Source organism: Pongo pygmaeus, chromosome 7 (assembly GCF_028885625.2).
Source record: "Pongo pygmaeus isolate AG05252 chromosome 7, NHGRI_mPonPyg2-v2.0_pri, whole genome shotgun sequence".
NCBI classification, from domain to species: Eukaryota; Metazoa; Chordata; class Mammalia; order Primates; family Hominidae; genus Pongo; species Pongo pygmaeus.
Genome location: NC_072380.2, coordinates 102,095,295 through 102,116,543, shown reverse-complemented (window position 1 = coordinate 102,116,543; position 21,249 = coordinate 102,095,295). Strand labels below are relative to the sequence as shown.

Here is a 21,249-nt window from a genome sequence, read left to right as displayed (position 1 = left end):
ATTCATTTTTTTCTTCTAATTTAAAAACAATTAAAATTAAAACATTTTCTTGGGACCAGGCTCCCAGTACTAGCTTTCATATTCCTTAGAATGAATTCAGTTAGATTAATGAGCTTAAAATTCTAAAACTATTAACTCTCTTCTGGGGTCGAAATTAATTCAGAATTTTGAGTCCCTTTAACTTTGTCGGGAGGCCTATGCAAAATATATATCATGTGTTTGTGATCAGGCTGTGCCCAAAACACTAAAGAGTTAATTTTTCAAAAAATTTTTTTCTTGCCCCTTTAGATTTTGTACCGTTCCACTAAGGGGCACTGGTGGAAACAAAGGTGATGGGCACCCTGCCAGTCCTAAGCATCTCTTAGTATGATGAGGAGTGCATCAGTCACAGTGGGAAGGAAGAAGTGAGAAGGCAAAAGCTCAGCAACATGTGTTTAGTGAGGGCAGGAGACTTCAAACTAGCAATGAAAAGTACTTGCAGTTATTTTGTTGGTAGCTTCCCTGTTTGCTCAGGGTTGCTAAATACATCCAAAAAGGAATCAACCAAAGATATGGAAGCTAGAGGCTTGGACTGGTTATCTACCCTAACAAACTCCTAAGTTAGGAGTGCTGGTGAGAAAAAGGACAGTTTTCAAGAATGGATGGGTTCTGGGTTATTATTATGAGAATCATAGTTTAAATATTTCTAGAACATTAGTTGTTTCTATTTTTTAACAATTTCTTCTAGTTTTGAAGATAACTTTCTCAAGTCTCTCTAAGGGTATTATATAAGTATTTTAAAATTATCTTCTGTCTAGTCTTTAATTTTCTTAGTATTTTTTTTTTCAGATGTGGAATTTGGAGTGTCTTTATGTGGCTGGCATCCTTAAATCATGGGATTTTGGTGGACAGAGAGTGTCTTGCACCAGATTTTATAAGCAGAGCCTGAGCAATATCCATTTAATATTTTAAGAGAAGAGGCATGCCCCATTTTAATAACTGAATGTACTTGTAGCAAAAAAAGTGGATTTATATTGAAACACACATTTTCGATGAAAACACCAAGCCAATTCTTTAAAAAACTGCCCAGATATAGAGACCATGTAGGCTAAATTTGTAGATTCCATATTTTTTATGTTAAAAAAGGAAACTCTTTAAAATATTCCAATTATATTCATTAGTGATTAGATGAATGATTGTACTTAAATAGTGATGAGCTTTGTCAAATTGAAGGGAAGAAGGCTTGTGGTAATTTGCAAACTTCATGCTTGAATGGCTCAGCACAATCGACATTTTAATTAGTAACTTGGATGAAAGTATAAAAAGCAAGTTTGTCAAATTTGTGGATGACAAGCTGGAAGATTCCAGATTTAGGGATAAAAAATGTATTGAATGACTGGAACTAGGGATAAATTAAAAAAAAAATAGAGATAGGCCAGTGCAGTGGCTCACGCCTGTAATCCCAGCACTTTGCACTTTGGGAGGTCGAGGAGGGAGGATCATGAGGTCAAGAGATCGAGACCATCCTGGCCAACATGGTGAAACCCCGTCTCTACTAAAAATACAAAAATTAGCTCGGCATGTTGGCGCGTGTCTGTAATCCCAGCTACTCGGGAGGCTGAGGCAGGAGAATCGCTTGAACCCAGGAGGCCGAAGTTGCAGTGAGCCGAGATCGTGCCACTGCACTCCAGCCTGGCGACAGCGAGACTCCGTCTCAAAAAAAAAGAAAAAAGAGATAAAGGCAAATTGTTATATATGGGCCTAACAATCCAATTTACCTATTTGAAAAGTGGAGAAATAAGGCAAAACAACACAGGTGTACAGATGAAGAATTTGTTAGCTGGTAGTTAAATATTAATTTGACAATGACATGTGACTACTATAAAACAGTGCTTTAGCATTTTATTTAAGGATAAGGGAGCAGATATCCCAACTGTGATGGCAAGACCTGAGTAGGAGCACCATGTTTAGTTGTGGCTACCATACTTTGAGAGGAATATAGACCATGCCACTTAAATAACCACTGAAGAAAGTAGGAATTATTCTGAAGCAGAAAAAAAAAATCACCAGAAATAGAAGAGCTCCTTGGAAATATATAAGATGCTGTCATAGAAGAGGGATTAGATTTACCCTATAAAATATTCCAAGGTTTGGAATCAGGATGAGTTGATATATACTACAAGGAAATCGATTTTTATTTTTATTTTTTATTGTTTTATTTTTTTTTTTAGATGGAGTCTTGCTCTGTCGCCCAGGCTGGATTGCAGTGGCGCGATCTCGGCTCACTGCAATGTCTGCCTTCCGGGTTCAAGCGATTCTCCTGCCTCAGCCTCCCGAGTAGCTGGGACTACAGACGCACGCCACCACGCCCGGCTAATTTTTGTATTTTTAGTAGAGACGGGGTTTCACCATGTTGGCCAGGATGGTCTCGATCTCCTGACCTTGTGATCTGCCTGCCTCGGCCTCCCAAAGTGCTGGGATTACAGGTGTGAGCCACCGTGCGTGGCCAGAAATCAATTTTTAAATTAGTGTATGAAAGTATGGATAGTACTGTCTGGAGATGAAATAAATTGCCTGACAAGGTAATAAGCTCCCCCTTTATCTATGGAAGTGTTTACTCATGAGATAAACGTCTATTAACATCTTTCCAGTAGAGGATTTTGAAGCATCAGATGCACACTTGTTCCTTTCAACCCATTCATTAATTACATGACGTCAAATTTTAAACAAAGAAATAGATAACAAAATAGAGGTCCTGTAGAATAAACTCCTTGAAAAGGATGAAAAAGGATAGATAGGTTAAGTAAAGAAATTTTATTTTTAAAGGTGTTTGAAAAGAAATGATCCAGTGGAGAGAGAGAAAAAGCAACAGGTAGTTTGGGAACTAGGCTGTGTGGGAGAAAGGAGGTATAATTTTGAAGAAACACATTACTAACTTTTTTTTGTTGTTGTTGAGATGGAATTTCGCTCTTGTCTCCCAGGCTAGAGTGCAGTGGTGCGATCACGGCTCACTGCAACCTCTGCCTCCCAGGTTCAAGTGATTGTCCTGCCTCAGCCTCCCGAGTAGCTGAGATTACAGGCGCCTGCCACCATGCCCAGCTAATTTCTGTATTTTTAGTAGAGAAGGAGTTTCGCCATGTTGGCTAGGCTGGTCTCAAACTCCTGACCTCAGGTGATCCACCTGCCTCGGCCTCCTAAAGTGCTCGGATTACAGGCGTGAGCTGCCGCACCCGGCCGAAACTTATGTTTGTGAGAATGGCTAAATATGAACGTTTATTGATTTTCCTTCTCTCCCAGTTGGCCATGTTTTTTTCTTCATAAATTAAGTATTTGAAGGGGCTGAGGGTAGGCAGCTTAATGGTAGAGAGAAATAAAAAACAGCCCCACTGCTTGACACAATTCCTCCAACACCCAAATCTTTCACAGTTATGCAAATTTCTTTAGTATAACTTTCAGCACAATTTAGTCTTGCTTCTTGTATTAATCCTCTTATATTGGCTCAGCTCTACTGCTGTCATAATTCAAGTGTTTGCCCCTTCTGAAGTTCTTCCCTAAAGAACTGAGTTGTAGATTCTAATATAGTGATCTGATTTTCATGTTTAAATGAAGCTATCTTTCCAAAATTCAAAGCATGATTAAAATTGTTTTGAGAATTCAAATTGGATGCAAAACAAAAGTAAAATTTTGTAATCAAACGTCAGCTCAGATAGTGTACATTCTGAAGGCACATGGCAATCAGATTTCATGAAAACACATCTGTGAACCTAGAGAGAAATTATTTTATGCACAGATCTATAGCGTTTCTTAAAATAAAGGGTCTTGAACTTTACCATGAGTAAAAATCGCTTGGAGAGTTTGTTAAAACAGATTCCTAGACCTCACCCCCAGAGACTGAATCAGTCGGTCTGAGATAGGAGCCATGAAGTTTCATTTCTAACATGCTATAGGTGATGCTAAATGTAGCCAGTCTGTGCACTGTACTTCTGGGGAGCACTGTCTTAAAATGCACTGCAAGGAATGACATCTCTAGCATTATCTAGTACTAGCTAGTTAAAAAATAAATTACTAGGTCCCTTCCTGGAGTGACTGAATTTTAATCTGTCATTTTCTTACTACTTCTATGATTGCTGGCACATTCATGTCCTATCTATATTATAATTTACTTAATAGTACTTAAATTGTCTTTATTTAAATATTATGAAATAAAACTTTAGTATAAACAGAAAACTTGTCATATGTAGAAGTATAAATTTCAAATAGAATGCAACAAAAAAACCCATAAAATTCTTGTTAAATCGTCTCTGAAGTTCTGAGCCTAAAGCCTATTCTCATTTTGTTAACAAGGGGTATAAAAGATGTTAGCAAAAATTTGAGATATTCTTCTGTATTTAATTATAAGGCTCAAAAAAGAACGGAAAAGAATGTCCTTTACTAAGTGACTCAAATGCCATTTAGTGGTGAGCCTATATATGACCTAAAATAATCCCACTTACTACTAGCTGTGCTTGCACTACATTTTGGGAAATAAGATTTAAAGGAAACATCTCCCCTTCTCTATTTTTTCATTCCATTACACTATTCATTAAAGAGTTATTCAGAAAGTGCCTACTCTATGCCAGACCCTGTTCTACACTAACTAGTCATACTCAGCATAATCTGTCTCATCTTCCCCTAAGTAGCTGTTACTAAATAGGGGTTATAATAAAAACCAACTGCTGAGATTGTAACAATCCCATGAAGAGATGATGAGAGCTCATTGCAGATTCATCTTAATCCCTGACAACATCTTCTTACTTATCAACATGTTATTATTTATGCAGAAAAAGTTTGCAGAGCTGTGATGATGGATGACTACACGTGTCTTCCATACAGAAAATTGTGGGAGAAAGTGACTGTAAGCACATAGCCATAAAGCACACAAACTATGAATTTTTAGATCTTTGCAGAGAATAAAAAACAGGGCAAAGTTCATTTTATCAATCCAGATATACCTCATGAAATCAGTATAAAAGTCAATTTGAGGCCATCAATATTCAAAATAATTTCTTTTTAGAGTATGTATAGAGAAAAGGGAAAGCTTCCAAACTAATTTTTTTCTCTATTTATTACTTCACAAATAAAATTTGCATCTTAATGCTTTTTAAAATTTAATAGATAACTCATGTTTAGTTTTCATTTTTCCCTATTAATTTCCATATTTCTGAAAGGCACAGTAAGAGGTACTACAAGTTAATGTCAAGCTCTAAAATGGAGATTAAAATACTTATATTTCTAATTAATATTTAATTGCCTCAATGGCATCTAATTTCTTTTATTCAAACTTTTCAGGTTGTGGGTCTGTTGCTTCTTGAAAGTTCATCTTTTCAAATTTATTCTGTATCTCACTTTCTGCTGACTTTGCTATGCAGTTTCAGAGAAGGGCTATTATTCCTTGTAAGTTCTCCTATAGTAATATAACCCATTAACCAAAAAAGTGCTCACACCGTACTTTTATTGTTTGGGCTAAATTTGATATGGACAAATTAAGAAAATAAAAACTGTGGGTATTAGGCAGCAAGTAAAAAGAGTAAGTTAGAGCCATATCTGATCTGGAAGGCTGTACTATTAAATGCAAAAAGCAGGTTGCCATATGATGTATTATTATAATAATAATATGCAGAAAGATCCTTTCCCAAATGAGCATATGTTCTAAATATAAGCAGGAAGAAAGGGACAGAAGGATACACATCAGGCTGTTGACTTTATTTAGCTTGGTTGTTGATGACAGTAGGGAAGGCTGAGGTTAAAAATGGGGACAGACAGCCGGTATTAATATATTTATTTTTTTCTTTATATTGTATTGTTTTACCTTTGAAATATCTTTTTTAAAGGGAATTCATAAATAAAACTTTAAAATGTAATCCTAATAATGGAGTTTTAAATTAATAACCCTTTGTAGGGCAATTAAGCCTGGGATTTTAGGGCAGGGATTCTGTACTGTTTCTGGTGGGTAAAGGGTATATATTTCATAAAATCAAATTGCATCTTAGACAAGTAACAAATAATCCATGAGGAACATGAATGTGAAAATGGCTTCCATCAGAAATACATCATACTTTAAGGCACTGTTATGAACAAGAAGAATAATTACTATCCTTTAAAAGTGGTTTCTGTTAACAAAAGAGACATAAAAATTGAACTATGTAGCAAAATTCAAACTTTTTACTGGTATTAATTTAAAAAAATACTGCAGTGTCATGGAGGGAGACTAATATTTACCCGAAGAACCTTCAGTAAAGCTTTAATACTCACGGATTTTATATAAAAAAAGTCAAAGCAACAGAGATATAAATATCCTTTTATAAAACACTTTTCTTCTTGAAAAACAGTCACTTACATGCTTTTATTTTGAAGTAAATTTAAAGATGGTGATCTAGAAACCACAAGTATTTCCGGGTAAGGCTGAAGACCCATTTGTTTGTTATCTTTCAACTTTTGTACTATAACTTTGGCAAATTCTTCTCCTTGGATGTCAGTAGTGTCTAGTAATTGTCTGACTTTTGAGGTCCTTGTAGGCTTGGTACTAACAAGTTCATAGTCCTCTTTCATGATCAAGTCCCTGGACAGAAGGGCATCTAGCGACTGGTTAAGGCAGGCTTCTGTCATTTGGTTCACAATGTCTTCCCTTTTGCTCTGGATCCACTGCTGGGCTATACCAGGCTGCAGACGTTCTGAAAAAGAACAAGGAATGAATAACTTAAAAGGTGAGGACAGATACATAGCAATAAGTAAAATTCCATGAAAAATAAATAAAGCATAAAACCTAATTTTCCTATGATTGTGCCAATATGGAACACCAATACTTTGGGGAATGCTGTCATTTTTCAGGAAACATTCAGAGATTTGGGTCATCTCTCCCTCACTCCCCAGAAAAGGCACTGCCTTTTCCTATGGTATAAATCACGGGGCAAAAACCACTTTATGTCATCATTCCTATCTTCTGGGATTTGTTCAGTTTTGTTTGATGTCCATTTTATTTCAAATATAAAAGATACCTGCAAATCTGTTAAATAAACAAAAATAACTTTACCATTAGTAATATGTTAATACTTCCTCTTAGCACTGCCTCCCTATTTAGATGTTCATAGAATACCATTTGGGCCATGTCATCATTCCCATCTCCTGGGATTTGTTTTCCTACTTAAGAAGGTATGTATTTATCATGTTGAGGAAATAAAGACAAATAAACCTCATTGTATGGTAAATCCACTGAAAACAGATACGTAAGGTAAATGGCATCACTTACAAGGTGTTTCACAGTAAATATTTACCTGAGTTTCCTGCAGTTGAGAGTGGATTTATTATTGCTGAAGAGCATGGAGTGGTCTTGTGATCACAGAATGCAGCCCTTTGAGATGCAGAAATGGTGCTATCCCAACTGTGATTTCCAGGACAGTGATGCAGCTTCATAAAAGAACAGTCCTGAGCTTTTCCTACAAAATACAACATCTTCAAGTTAGAATACTCCTTAGAAATTCCTATTGGTTAACATGTCAACATCTGAGCAGACAGAAGGTAGGCTCCAATGTCTTTAGTTTCCACTAATATTAAGGCTGGTTCAGAAACCTAATTCTTCAAGTAGATATTTCTTAAAACAAAAAAGGGTTTATATGAAATGCTTTCACTACAATTTCTGTCAGCAATTGTCTGTCCTATGTAAATTATAAATCATAGAATTTTACTTCTTCACATAGTCCCATATTTTTCCTGTGTGTCTTCTTACTCCTTCTGAAGTTTAAGTATGTTCTCTAAATCTATATATGATGTCTGTCTTTCTAGTTTCTCTTCTGGCAATCCCACTCAGCCTCAGGGACTTAATCATCCCCTCTATTCCCAAATCCACATAATTACATTTTCTGTCTTCACTGAACTTTTGTCTTATATTTCCTTCCTTCCTTCTTTCCTTCCTTCCTTCCTCCCTCCCTCCCTCTCTCTCTCTCTCTGTCTCTCTCTCTTTCTTAGATGGAGTTTTGCTTTTGTCACCCAGGCTGGAGTGCAATGGTTGTGATCTCAGCTCACTGCAACCTCCACCTCTCAGGTTCAAGCAATTCTCCTGCCTCAGCCTCTTAAGTAGCTGGGATTACAGTTGCATGCTACCACAGCTGGCTAATTTCTGTATTTTTAGTAGAGATGGGATTTCACCATGTTGGCCAGGCTGGTCTTGAACTCGTGACCTCAGGTGATTCACCTGTCTCAGCCTCCCAAAGTTCTAGGATTACAGGTGTGAGCCACCACACCCAGCCAGGAACCTTAGTGTTATATTTTCAAAAGCCCTCTGGCCATCAACCCTTTGTGTGCTCCTAGTACCTCAAATTAAAAAAAAAAAAAAAAAATTAAAAGTATAATTATTCGTCTTAACTCTAAAACTTGTTTTAACTTTTTTTTTTTTTAATTGAGATAGAATCTTGCTCTGTCACTCAGGATGGAGTGCAGTGGCGCAATCTCAGCTCACTGCAAGCCCTGCCTTCCGGGTTCAAGCGATTCTTGTGCCTCAGCCTCCCGAGGAGCTGGGATTACAGGTGTGCACCACCATACCCGCTAATTTTTTTGTATTTTTAGTAGAGATGGGGTTCTGGCATGTTGGCCAGGCTGGTCTTGAACTCCTGGCCTCAAGTGATTTGCCCACCTTGGCCTCGCAAAATGCTGGGATTACAAGTGTGAGCCACCACATGCAGCCTGTTTTAACTTCTATTTCTTTTAATGGCACCAATGTTCTCCCAGTCCCCAGGCTTAACAATTCATTTGGCTTTACCTCTTTTTTCTCTCATCGCTCCTCTAAGTGAAAAGTTACAAAGTCCTATCATCTAGTTGTCTATAACATCTCACATACCACCCCTCCTTTCTTTCACTCTGTATCGGTTCTTAATAATCTCTCACGGGTACTACAGTAATAGTCTCCTAACTGATCTCCCCATCTCAAGTTTCCTTTTCCTTTCAAAATATCCTACACATTCCAGCCAGAATGAATCTTCTCAAAGTAAAAAATTTTATGTCACTCCCTTGCTCAAAAAATTGCAATAGTTGCTTCCTACCCAAGTAAAAAAGTCCAAATAGTTTAGCTAAAAGTTAGAATTCCTGATGATATGACTCCAATCTACTTAGCTCTTATCTTCTTTCATTCACCTTCTTTACTAGCTAAACCAAATTACTCACTGTTCTCTGTATTTTCTTGCTTCTGTACCTGTATGTTGTTCCTTTTGCCTGGAATGCCTATCCTTTGTAATTACAGATCCAGCCTTCAGCCAGAAATAATTTCATGATGACAACATGGTAGAGTAGAGTGACATGATAATATTTATCAAAAGTCTTAGATGTGCCAGCTACTAGCTATGTGATCCAGAGTCCTTAAATATGTAAAATGAGGACATTTCTCTCACAAGGTTGTTGTGAAAGTCCTTTGTACAGTGTTACTCTTCCACTGTACTACCATAGCTCTAGATCCACGTCTCTCTTATATCACTATCTCATATAATAGTTATTTAGAAACATTTCTCCTTTTTCTTGTAAGAGATTTTTTTGCAGACATTTTCTGGCAGTGTCTAACATAATGCCTGTTTTTTAAAATTTATTTTTTGACACAGAGTCTCACTCTGTCGCCCAGGATGGAGTGTGGTGGTGCAATCTCGGCTCACTGCAAACTCCCTCCCAGGTTCAAGCGATCTTTCTGCCTCAGCCTCTGAAGTAGCTGAGACTACAGGTGCCGACCACCATGCCCGGCTAATTTTTGTATTTTTAATAGAGATGGGGTTTCACCATGTTGGCCAGGCTGGTCTCAAACTCCTGACCTCAGGTGATCTGCCCACCTTGGCCATCCAACATGCTGGGATTATAGGTGTGAACCACTGCGCCTGGCCAAACATAATGCCTTAAAACTTAAATGTATTTGTTGAATATGACACTACTATTTTCATATCTTTAGACTCTGTCACTTTAAAAAATGAGTTATATATGCAAATTAAAGTTCCATAGAAATCATGACTGCTTGCCAGAAATATGATTTTGAAAGAATATGGAAAACTTGCAAGTAAATAATGATTGGAAAATCTACATACTAGATAAAAACTCATTGTCTTGAGGAGCTGGCAGGGACCTTGAAGTTTCAGGAGAACCACTATTTTCATGGAGCTGAGAGGATCCACATGATTCCTAAAGTAAATAAAAAATAAAGGGTTTAGGTTAATAAAAATTATAGCGCTTTAATTTCTAAATAGTTCTTGTTTGTGGCTTATCACAAATGAAGATAAAAACTACTATTTTTTTTTTTTTTTCCAGACAGGGTCTCACTCTGTTGCCCAGTCTGGAGTGCAGTGGCACAACCTAGGCTCACTGCAGCCCCGCCCTCCTGAACTCAGGTGAACCTCCCATCTCATCTCAGCCTCCTGAATAGCTGGGATTATAGGTGCACACCACCACACCATGCTAAATTTTGTATCTTTCGTAGAAATGGGGTTTCGCTACGTTGCCCAGGCTGGTCTCAAACTCCTGTGATCAAGTGATGCACCAGCCTTGGCCACACAAAGTGCTGGAATTATAGGTGTGAGCCATTGTGGTCAACCTACAAAACTACTAAAAATTATACTTTACAAAATTAAAGAAACACATACATCTATAAATAACCAACAGAGATAAACTTATTTTCTTAATTAATGCAAATGGGGGAAATAGGGGAATAATGAAACATTAGAAATAATTATTTTTTCAGTATTTTCTACATGATCTCAGATGCTGCAGCCAGTAGCTAGAATAGTGAATGAGAAATTTGGTATCTGCAAGTCTGGTCTCCTACAGATTTAGAAATGCCTGTTCTCAGCACCTCAGGTTCCTTCCACATGGAGGCACAGGAAAACATGGAAAAAGTAATGGAGAATTTTACTCCTAGCTCTGTCATGGAATCACTAGCTAACTTTCAATAAGGTATTTAACCTCTCTGGCTCTCGGGTTTTTGGCTCTATTATCTGCACTGTCTATCTAAAAATATGCATGAATGGGCTCAAGGATCAAATGAAATACTGTACATCAAGTGATTAAAAATGTGATATACTATGCTTTAAGGTTCAGATAAGGGTTGAGTATCCCTTATCTGAAATGCTTGGAACCAGATGTGTTTGGAATTTTGGATTTTTTTCAGATTTTGGAATATTTGTATATATATAATGAGATATCTTGGGGTTGGGACCCAAGTCTAAATATAAAATTCATTTATGTTTCATATACACCTTATACACACAGCCTGAAGGTAACTTAATTCTATATTTTAAAATAATTTTGTGCCTGAAACAAAGTTTTTTTTTTGAGGTGGAGTCTCCCAGGGTGGACTACAGTGGTGCGATCTTGGCTCGTTCAAGCAATTCTCCTGCCTCAACCCCCCGAGTAGCTGGGATTACAGGCATACGCCACCATGCCCAGCTAATTTTTATATGTTTAGTAGAGATGGGGTTTTGCCATGTTGGCCAGGCTGGTCTCGAACTCCTGACCTCAAGTGATCCACCCACCTTGGCCTCCCAAAGTTCTGGGATTACAGACTTGAGCCATCGTGTCCACCCGTGAAACTATGTTTTGACTGTGGCCCATCATATGAGGTCAGATGTTGCTATGGTTTGATATGGTTTGTTTGTCCCCACTAAATCTCACGTTGAAATTTGATCCCCAATGTAGTGGTGCTGGGAGGTGGGGCTTAATGGGAGGTGTTGGGGTCATGGGGGAAGATCCCTCATGAATAGCTTGGTGCCATTCTGGAAGTGGTGAATGGATTCCTGAGAGAGCAAGCTGTTAAAGAACCTGACTTCCTCATTTTCACTCTCCTGCATCCTGTCTCACCATGTGATTTCTCTGCATAGCTCGCTCCCCTTTCACTTTCCAACATGAGTGCAAGCGGCCTAAGGTCCTCATCAGATGCAGCTGCCCAATCCTGGACTTTCTGGCTACCAGAATTGTGAGCCAAATAAACCTCTTTTCTTTATAAATTACCTAGCCTCAGGTATTTCGTTATAGCAACACTAAACAGACCAATACAGGTGTGGAATTTTCCACTTGTGGCATCATGTTGGTGTTCAAAGTTTTGGACTGTGGAGTGCTTTGGATTTTTGGATTAGGGATGCTCAATCTATGTTACTTTTCTAATTCTGTAAAATGAACATACATATACATTCTTAAAAGAAATTACTAATTCAGACTAATATAAGTCTGATTGAATGCTACTAAAGAGATCTTTCTTCCTGTGCAGCAATGTTTTCCTCTCATTAATTATTATAAGAGGTAAGAACAAGGTAGCATAAATACAGTGTTAAAACTGTAATCAATGATTTGCCTACATACTACCCTGGGATATCATTTACTGTATAAAACAATGACAGGGACAGAACTCAATGCCAAACAAAGAAGCAATAATTGTAATTTGATGGGATGAACAATGAATTGAGAATCAGTAGAGCTGGGTTTCAAGTTGGAGATTGACATGAGCTACCAAACAAACCCTAAAAGTTCCCTGGGCTTTAGTATTCCTTCTATAAAAGAAGGACTTAGACCAAATGATTTTTTCAAATTCTTCTCACATTTTGAGTTTAATATAACCTTCTTTTTTTTTTTTTACCTCTTGTGGACCATGATTTACAGGTATGTTCAGAGATAATTCCTTTTTCTTCTTGTCACATAGGTGAATGGCACTTGAAACACTCTGTAACTGTAATGAATACATAAATATATATACACTTTAACTGGAGATGATTAGGAAATTATAGAAGTAAAATACAATCTAACACATTTTATATGTTTGTACAAAATACATGGAAAGAAAATATAAAGAGTTGAGAATATAACATATAACTGAAGGAAAAGACAGTGTAGAACAGCGGAAATAACTTTAGAAACACAGACTTTGAATCCTGGCTCATATTAATTGGTTACCTTCTCTCAGTGTCTCAGAACTTCATCCTCGAAATCTAATAATACCTACATGCAGGATGGTTCTAGAGATTGAGCTTACAAATATGAAATATCTGGTATAAACTAGGTACTTAATAAATTTTTGGGAATTTTTGGGAGCGTGATTGTATGTCTATCTATAATTAAGTATTTACCACATTTTAGGCACTGTGCCTGTAAGTACTATTATTATTTTCATTTTATAGTTAAGAGATTGAGGCTTGGACTAAGTAAAGGAGGTAGAGTGTCAATAATGGAATGGCGGGGCCATGGAGCCAATCAGATGTGATTTAGAGTCCCACATCTGTTTGATGTGAGACATTAGATTTAATCTCAGTTTACTTATCTGTACACTGGAGAGAAAAATTCCTGTTTTGAAGGACTACTGTGAGGAAAATGAAAAGTAATATATGCAAAAAGGCCCAAACATTATTGTAAGCATTCAATAAATGGTAGCTGCTGAGTAGATGATTTACTTAAATACTATTCTTTTATGTTAAAATTAAGTGATTTATTCCTGTCTATATAAGCTAGGCTTGGATTAGTTTCCATCACTACTCAGTGATTTAAAAACAAACCTATCAATCATTTTCTTCCCCAGACCATCATAATGTCAACTACTCTTCAGAATTTGGAAACTGGTGAATTCACACCCAGCCATCCATTATGCACATTTATGACTGCATACTCCATTTACATGGCTAAGGAACTTCAGGAGGAAATTACTCGTATTCATCTGTGTATATAATGTACCTAGCACAGGGCTTTATACACAGCAGTTCAATAAACATCTATAAATATATTGTTATATGACCCTTTAAAATGAGTTTTTGGTTTTATCTCTGTTATGTGAGGTTTTCCTCTGCTTGTAAAATTTGCCAAAACATTTCTGATAATGCAATATCCTTGAATTAGTAACAGTTTTTCATAACTGATCAGTTATGATAATTCAAATTACTTGTGAACTAGTGAATCAGTCCTGAAGAAGAAATGAACAATTGAAGAAAAACTATGTTTATTCAGTGTTTATTATTCAAGATTTAGAAGCCAATTACCTAGGAAAACATAAATTACAGGAGCTGATTCCAAGAGTTGAAAAAATGTAGGAAACTCAAAACAAATTTCCCTACTAATTTTGGCTTTCAGAATTTTTTTTTTTTTTTTTTTTTCTTAAGAGACAGGGTCTTGGTATGTTGCCCAGGTTGGACTGGAACTCCTGGGCTCAAGAGATCCTCCTGCTTCAGCTTTCAGAGTAACTGGGACTATAGGCATGTACCATCACACCTAGCTCAGAAATTTCTTTATGAAGAATCTTATTTAATTCATGTTCTACTGTTGTCCCTGACATTAGCTTACTGTGTGAGGTGTACATAAGTGACTAACTTCCCTATACGGTAGTCCCCCTCTTATCTTGGTTTCACTTTCCGCAGTTTCCATTACCCTTGCTCAACTGTGGTTTGAAAATATTAAATGTAAAATTCTGGAAATAATTCATAAGTTTTAAATCACATGCAGTTCTAAGTAGTATGATGAACCTACAGCTCCATTCCACCCAGGATGTGAATCATCCCTTTGTCCAGCATATCCATGCTGTATAAGCTACCACTCTGTTAGTATCAGAACAACTGTCAGGATCACAGTGCTTGTACTCAAGTAACTTTTTTTTTTGAGACAGGGTCTTACTCTGTCACCCTGGCTGGAGTGGCAGCTCACTATAGCCTCTACCTCCTGGGTTCAAGTGATCCTCCTATCTCAGCCCTCAGTAGCTACGACTACAGGCATGTGCCACCACACCCAGCTATATTTTTTGTTTTGTTTTGTTATGTTTTTTTGCCATGTTGCCTAGGCTGGTCAAATAACTCTTATTACTAATTAAGTCAACTCTTACTACTAATGGCCCAAAGTGCAAGAATAGTGATGCCAGAATATTGTTAGAATTGTTCTACTTTATTATCGGTTATTGTTAATGTATTACTGTGCCTATCTTATAAATTAAACCTTATCATAGGTATATATGCACGGGAAAAGTATGTATGTATGTATGATAGGTATATATGTACATAGGGTTCAGTGCTACCCATGGTTTCAGGCATTTACCAGGGTCTCGGAATGTATCTCCCATGGATAAGGGGAGACTACTGTACCTTAGTTATCTTATCTACAAAAATCAGATGATATTCTTGCCCTATAAGTATCACAGAATTGATACAAGATTTTTTTTAAAAAAAGAACAATCCTAAGTGGAAAAAATATGGCAACTTAAAAAGTAGCTGAGTGTGGTAGCCCACGCCTGTAGTTTCAAGCTATTGGAGACGCTGAGGTGGGAGGACTGCTTGAGCCCAGCACTTCGAGGTTGCAGTGAGCTATGATCCTGTCATGGCACTCCAGCCTAGGTGACAGAGGGAGACCTGTCTTCAAAAACTAAAAACAAACAAACAAACAAAAAAAACAAAAAATTGAATCTATTAAGGAAGAGAGAGATTGGTATTCTCTGGAAAACACTACCTACTCAGAAGTGGTGGAGCCAGTGAAAAGTTATTAAAAGAATGAAAACACAGTTCCTCTTTAGTTCCTTCCTTTATGCATTTCCCTTTGAAACCAAGGGTTATGTCACTAGATCCAGCAACCCACAAGGGGCAGGCAAGCAATGTCATTGGTGATAAAAATTGTAGATGTTACTTGTTCACACCCCAAGAGTTTGGCTAACTGCTGGTTTTTATATCGTATATTAAGTACAATTTAATGAAACCTATATCCCCTAACAAACCACAGTTCATTAGGGCAAAGTAAGCATAGTTTAGCACTTGCCCTAATGAGCTGTGGTTGCTTTTTAAACAATTTTGAGTAATATTAAAAAAAAACAAACCCTGTAGTAATAGGTCCCTTCAATTGTTCCTACCCACAAGAATCAGACTGAATATTTAATACAACTGTCCTAGGTAATTCATATCAACTGTTACTGCTACCTTGGTCTATAAAACATGAAGTGTTTGAGAGGAAAAATGAAAAAATAAACCACAAACACACTTTGGTCTCAAATATAATAAAAATTCTACAGCTAAACTTGGCAATGAATCTCAGAAAAAAATGTACATTAAATAAAAAGAGAAGTGTGAGAACCCAGACAGCTATTATTCTCTAGGCATTACAACTTTAGGAAAATAAATGTACATTAAAAAACAAACAAACGCCTCTAATGGCTCAGTGCATTCATTGCACACAACTGGCTGTGATTATACATTTTTAAATTTACGTCTGATATATAAGGGTTCTGGAAATGTCTTTTTTTTTTTTTTTTAACATTTTAAATAAAGGTGGGGTCCTGCTATGTGGCCCAGCTGGTCTCGAACTCCTGGGCTCAAGTGATTCACTTGCCTTGGCCTTCAAAGTGCTGGGATTACAGGTGTGAGTTACCACGCCCAGTCCTGGAAATGTCTTTAAAATCTGAAGGTGGCCATTTGAATGAAATAGAAAAGCTTTTGGTGACAAAGGAAAAGTAGTATTCATAGTCACTGGTAAATTTTCTCACTCCAAAACTGTAGCTTATATCTGTGTAAAGTATATATATTAAAAACTACACTTAACTAAAAATCTCCATGAATATTATATAGTTGTTTAAATTTCTAATTTCCAGCATTTCATTTAGCAACTTACCTTTGTTTTCTTTAGCTGAATAACAGCTTCAAGAAGAGTTATCTCTTCAAATGTTCTCAAAACTGGTTCAAGTTCTATTAAACATTCTACATAAGAGAAAAAAAATACAGGTTGAGTTCAGATTGCTTCTAATTATTAAAGTGAAATGCTAACATTTAATGTACAAGGCCTCAAGTCAGTTTTTCCCCAAAGTGATGACATTCAGCTGTTTTACGAGCTTTTATTACTGACATAAAGATAGACATAAGCAACAATGGAATAGGGTTGAGAATCTAAAAACACCTGTTTTTGGACAAACGTGCTAAGCCAATTAAATGGGGAAAGGATAGGATAGCCTTTTCAATAAATGATGCTAAAACAGTTGGATATACACCTGGAAACAGATAAATTTAGATACTTATATCACACTACACATAAAAACTAACTTGAAATGGACCATACACCTAAATATAAACATAGGAGAAAATCCTCATGATCTTGGGTTAGGCAGAGTTTTTAGATATGATATCAAAAATGAAATCCATTAAAAAACTTGAAAATTGGGCCGGGCATGGTGGCTCACGCCTGTTATCCCAGCACTTTGGGAGGCCGAGGCGGGCAGATCACAAGGTCAGGAGATTGAGACCATCCTGGCTAACACAGTGAAACCCCGTCTCTACTAAAAATACAAAAAAAAAATTAGCTAGGCGTGGTGGTGGGCACCTGCAGTCCCAGCTACTCGGGAGGCTGAGGCAGAAGAATGGTGTGAACCCAGGAGGTGGAGCTTGCAGTGAGCCGAGATTGTGCCACTGCACTCCAGCCTGGGCAACAGAGCAAGACTCCATCTCAAAAAAAAAAAAATAAATAAAAAAAAAAACCCCTAAAAATTGGACTTCAAAAAATTTGAACACTTTTGCACTTCAAGACAGTATTAAGAAAAAATAAAAAGATAAGCTGCAGCCTTGCCACTATATTTCCACATCATGTATCTGCTAAAGGGTTTGTATCTACAATATATACAGACCCATGACACTCAATAATAGGAAAAATAGCAAAATTAAAAAACAAGAAAAGATTTGAATTTCACTAAAGGAGATATACAAATGTCTTCAAGAAGCACATGAAAAGATGCTTAGCATCATAAGAAAAGGCACTTTAAAACTGCAATGAGATATCACTCCATACTCACTAAAATATAATTAAAAGGAAAATAAGAAGTGTTGACAGTGACGTGGAGAAAATGAAACCCTCATACATTGCTGGTGGGAATAAGATAATGCAGCTACTTTGGAAAACAGTTTGGCAGTTTCTTAAAAATTAAAGATAAATTTATCATATAACCCAGCAATTCTACTCACAGATAATTAACCAAAAGAAATGAAAACATATGTTCACAGACTTGTATGTGAACAGTCATAGCAGCATTATGCATATAGGCAACAAGTAGAAACAATCAAAATGTTCATCAACTGGCCAATGGATCAACAAAATTGGATACATCCATATGATGAAGTATTATTCAACAATAAATTACTGAACTATGATTCATGCCGAAACCTGGATGAACCTGAAAAACATTATGCTAAGTGTGAAAAGAGCCAGATGCAAAAGGACCATACATTGTTATCATTCCATTTATATGAAATATCCAGAAAAGGCAAATCTAGAAAGACAGAGAATAGATTACTGGTTACCTAGGGTTAGCGGTGAGAACAGGCAGTGACTGCAAATAGTTAGGAGGGATTTTGTAGGGGGTGATGGAAATACTTTAAAACTGGATTATAGTAATGGTTGCAAACTGTAAAATTATTAATACTAAAAAGCCAATGAATGTATAAATAAATTTTATGGTAAGTAAATTATACTTTGATAGGCTTTTGAAAAAAAGAATCTTTATTATATGAGTCCTCTCTGCTACTGTGTTACTTTGCCATTTAATATGTACATTAATTGAACAGTTAAATCCATTTTCAGAATGTATACTCTCTAGTCACTTTTTCAACAAAGGTTTACTGATCTTCCTTTTCCTTAATTCAGTTAACCTATTTTTTTTTAAAAGGAAAAATATTGCTTGCTTTTAGTTTTTCAAGCTTCCTTTATTTTTTTATTAAAATTTCTTTCATTGTGAACTTTTCATTTCTTTTCAGTAGGTTTAACCAAAAGTAGGCATCTTGTGCTTACTCTGGTATCTAGAGATCCCTTTGTAATTTCATGTTCTTCCATTTGGTCATATTGACAGAATTTGTTTATTGAATACACTTCAACTTTCCCTATTATTGATTTTTTATTCTTCCTTTCCCTTTTGGGTTCCCAGAACCTGCTTTTCAACATTCCAATATACACCAGAGCCTTAAAATAAAACTGACAGGCTGTATAGGCAGTAGTGTGTTTATAAATCAATGATGGTACCTTCCCACTGAAAATGGGAAACAGTCATCCTAGGAAAAAAAAGTTGTACTTCCATTTAAAAACAAAGTTCAAAACCTAACAATAACAACAAAACCAGTAGCATCCCAACGGCTATAAATGAAAAATGTCTAAGGCAGACAACAGTACTTTGTAAGAAATGTGATAAATTAAACACACACACACACACACACACACACACACACACACACTCACACTGTACTATTAGACATAAAGCTGGATATGTTTATAGGCCATTTCAGTTAAGACAGTTTAAAAATAAACTGAGTTCTTGTTATTAAAAAAAATGCATTGTATTTTTCATTCAATACTTATATCCATTGTTCATCAGCATTATATTTACAAATCAAAAGTTGCTAAGGTAATGGGTTCACATTTTATTTCTTTCTTTCCAGAGCCATGAGGAAGGGTACATATCTCTGTTATCCTCTCTTTGCCATTTCCAAATCGTAATTTCTTCTTTCTGTGAAAATTCTAGATCCTCTAAAGTTCATGCCATTAGGCAATACTTACTTCTCTGCAAACTTCTGCTTTTCTCCTATGCTCACTGAAGATTTTGGCTTTTGACTTACTGACTTCACCCTGTACTGATCAGTGCTCCACAGAATACTTGAGAGGAACCCTCTGCAAATCTCTGGGGTTCTCCCTCTGTGTACCTTTTCCCTTCTGGTGCAATGTCCTATGAAGTCTATCTGCCTTGGTCTACCCACACTGTCATCCCTGTCTCCTTGACCCTGAGTGTCCACTGGGTTCCACCTGTCTCCTCTCCCCATGCTGCATCTAGAAACTCTCAAGGCAGGAAGCTGGGCAATTGGAAGGCTCACTTCATTTGTTTCCCATCCATCAGAGATTGCTGCTCTTTGTTTCCTGATATTTAGTGTCTTAAAAACCATTGTTTCACATATTTTGTCTAGGTTTTTTGGTTGTTTCAGGCAGGAGGGTAAATTGGCCCCTGTTACTCCATCTTGACCAGAAGTGGGGTCGCTGGTTTCTCTAAATTAACGGCCCAAACTAGACACTAAATACCGCTTCTCAGCAATCCTATTTTGCTTCCTAAATACATCTACTATTCTGTTCTCATAGATAAGTGGTTCTTAAAGTGTGGTCCAGGGACCCCTGGCAGGGGTGGTTCCTGAGGGTTCGCGAAGTCAAAACTATATTCCAAATAACAAGTACTAAGACATTATTTTCCCTGTTCACTGTCATCCCCAAACAAGTATATAGTGGATTTATCCAGAGGCCCATAAATAAGGTGTGATAAGATCACTGCTTCAACAGATAATGGAATGTGTTCTTGTATATTCCTACATTTTAAAATTCCTTGGTTTTAATTTCTAATACAGTAAATGCTAATAGATATTACCCACACATACAAAAACTCTTTGAAGTCCTCAGTAATTTTGAAGAGTCTTGAGATCTAAAAGTTTGAGAATTGCTGTCTTACATAATTATCTTGTACTGTTAAGTCCTTTTCTTCATGTTTCCAACAGGAAGATGACATTTCCAGTTCAATCCTCAGGAAGGAGAAGTATAGGAGGAATTCTTGCAGCTCCTTTCTGCCCCTCAGACTTACTCCATTTGTTAATCTTGGAGAAAAACTGAGCATGCTTATTTGGTCCCTTTGCAGTTTTCTCCTTCTTTTAAAAGTCAGCTTGCCTAAAGAATGCATACATTTTCTGCTTCCCTATGTAGAAGCAGGGTGAGGCCTCTGGTGGGCTGGTAAAGCTATCAACTGTAGGGGTAAAATGCTACCAAGCCCATTTGGCTGCAGATCTAAAGGTACATTCTCCAATTAGCTTTATCAGTAATGAAACTGATATTCTGATCACCACTATCTTTCTTCCTCGGCTTTTTCTTAATATATTCTGAACTTAGAAAAGGAAGGCAGGGGTAATAGGCATTGTACTTTATCTTCCCTTTTTCAACCTCTTACATCCCATCCTCCATGTTTCCTTTGAGCTACCTGATCATCTGCTCTCATACTACACTGAGAAAATAGAAGCCATGAGAGGGAATTCCTTCAGGGTTCTACAACCAGATCTACAAACTTCTTGTACTTGTATCCATCTCTCCAACCTCATTTCTCTTAGAGTAGAAAAAAGTGTTTGTATACTCATACAAATGTAAACAGTATCACTTGCATTCTGAATACCATTTCCTCCACCTCTCCAGCATTCTGTTTCTGATACTCTCTCTCAGTTCTTGCACTGACAATCTCTGACTCTCTACTGGATCATTTGACTAGCAATC

The 21,249-nt window shown here is 36.8% G+C and overlaps 1 protein-coding gene across 1 annotated transcript in view; it reads right to left on the bottom strand.

Annotated features, from left to right (window-relative positions):
• Nucleotides 1–5,700: 5,700 nt before the first annotated feature.
• The window catches only part of RIPK2 (receptor interacting serine/threonine kinase 2), a 33,720-nt gene continuing 18,171 nt past the window's right edge, over nucleotides 5,701–21,249 (bottom strand). Inside the window, exons 7-11 of the mRNA XM_054498330.2 lie at nucleotides 16,594–16,679; nucleotides 12,608–12,697; nucleotides 10,071–10,164; nucleotides 7,290–7,451; nucleotides 5,701–6,689 (exon numbers count right to left, since the gene is read on the bottom strand). Of these exons, the coding sequence (XP_054354305.2) occupies nucleotides 6,352–6,689; nucleotides 7,290–7,451; nucleotides 10,071–10,164; nucleotides 12,608–12,697; nucleotides 16,594–16,679 (770 nt within the window). The 3' untranslated portion in view covers nucleotides 5,701–6,351. The remainder of the gene's footprint in view (nucleotides 6,690–7,289; nucleotides 7,452–10,070; nucleotides 10,165–12,607; nucleotides 12,698–16,593; nucleotides 16,680–21,249) is intronic.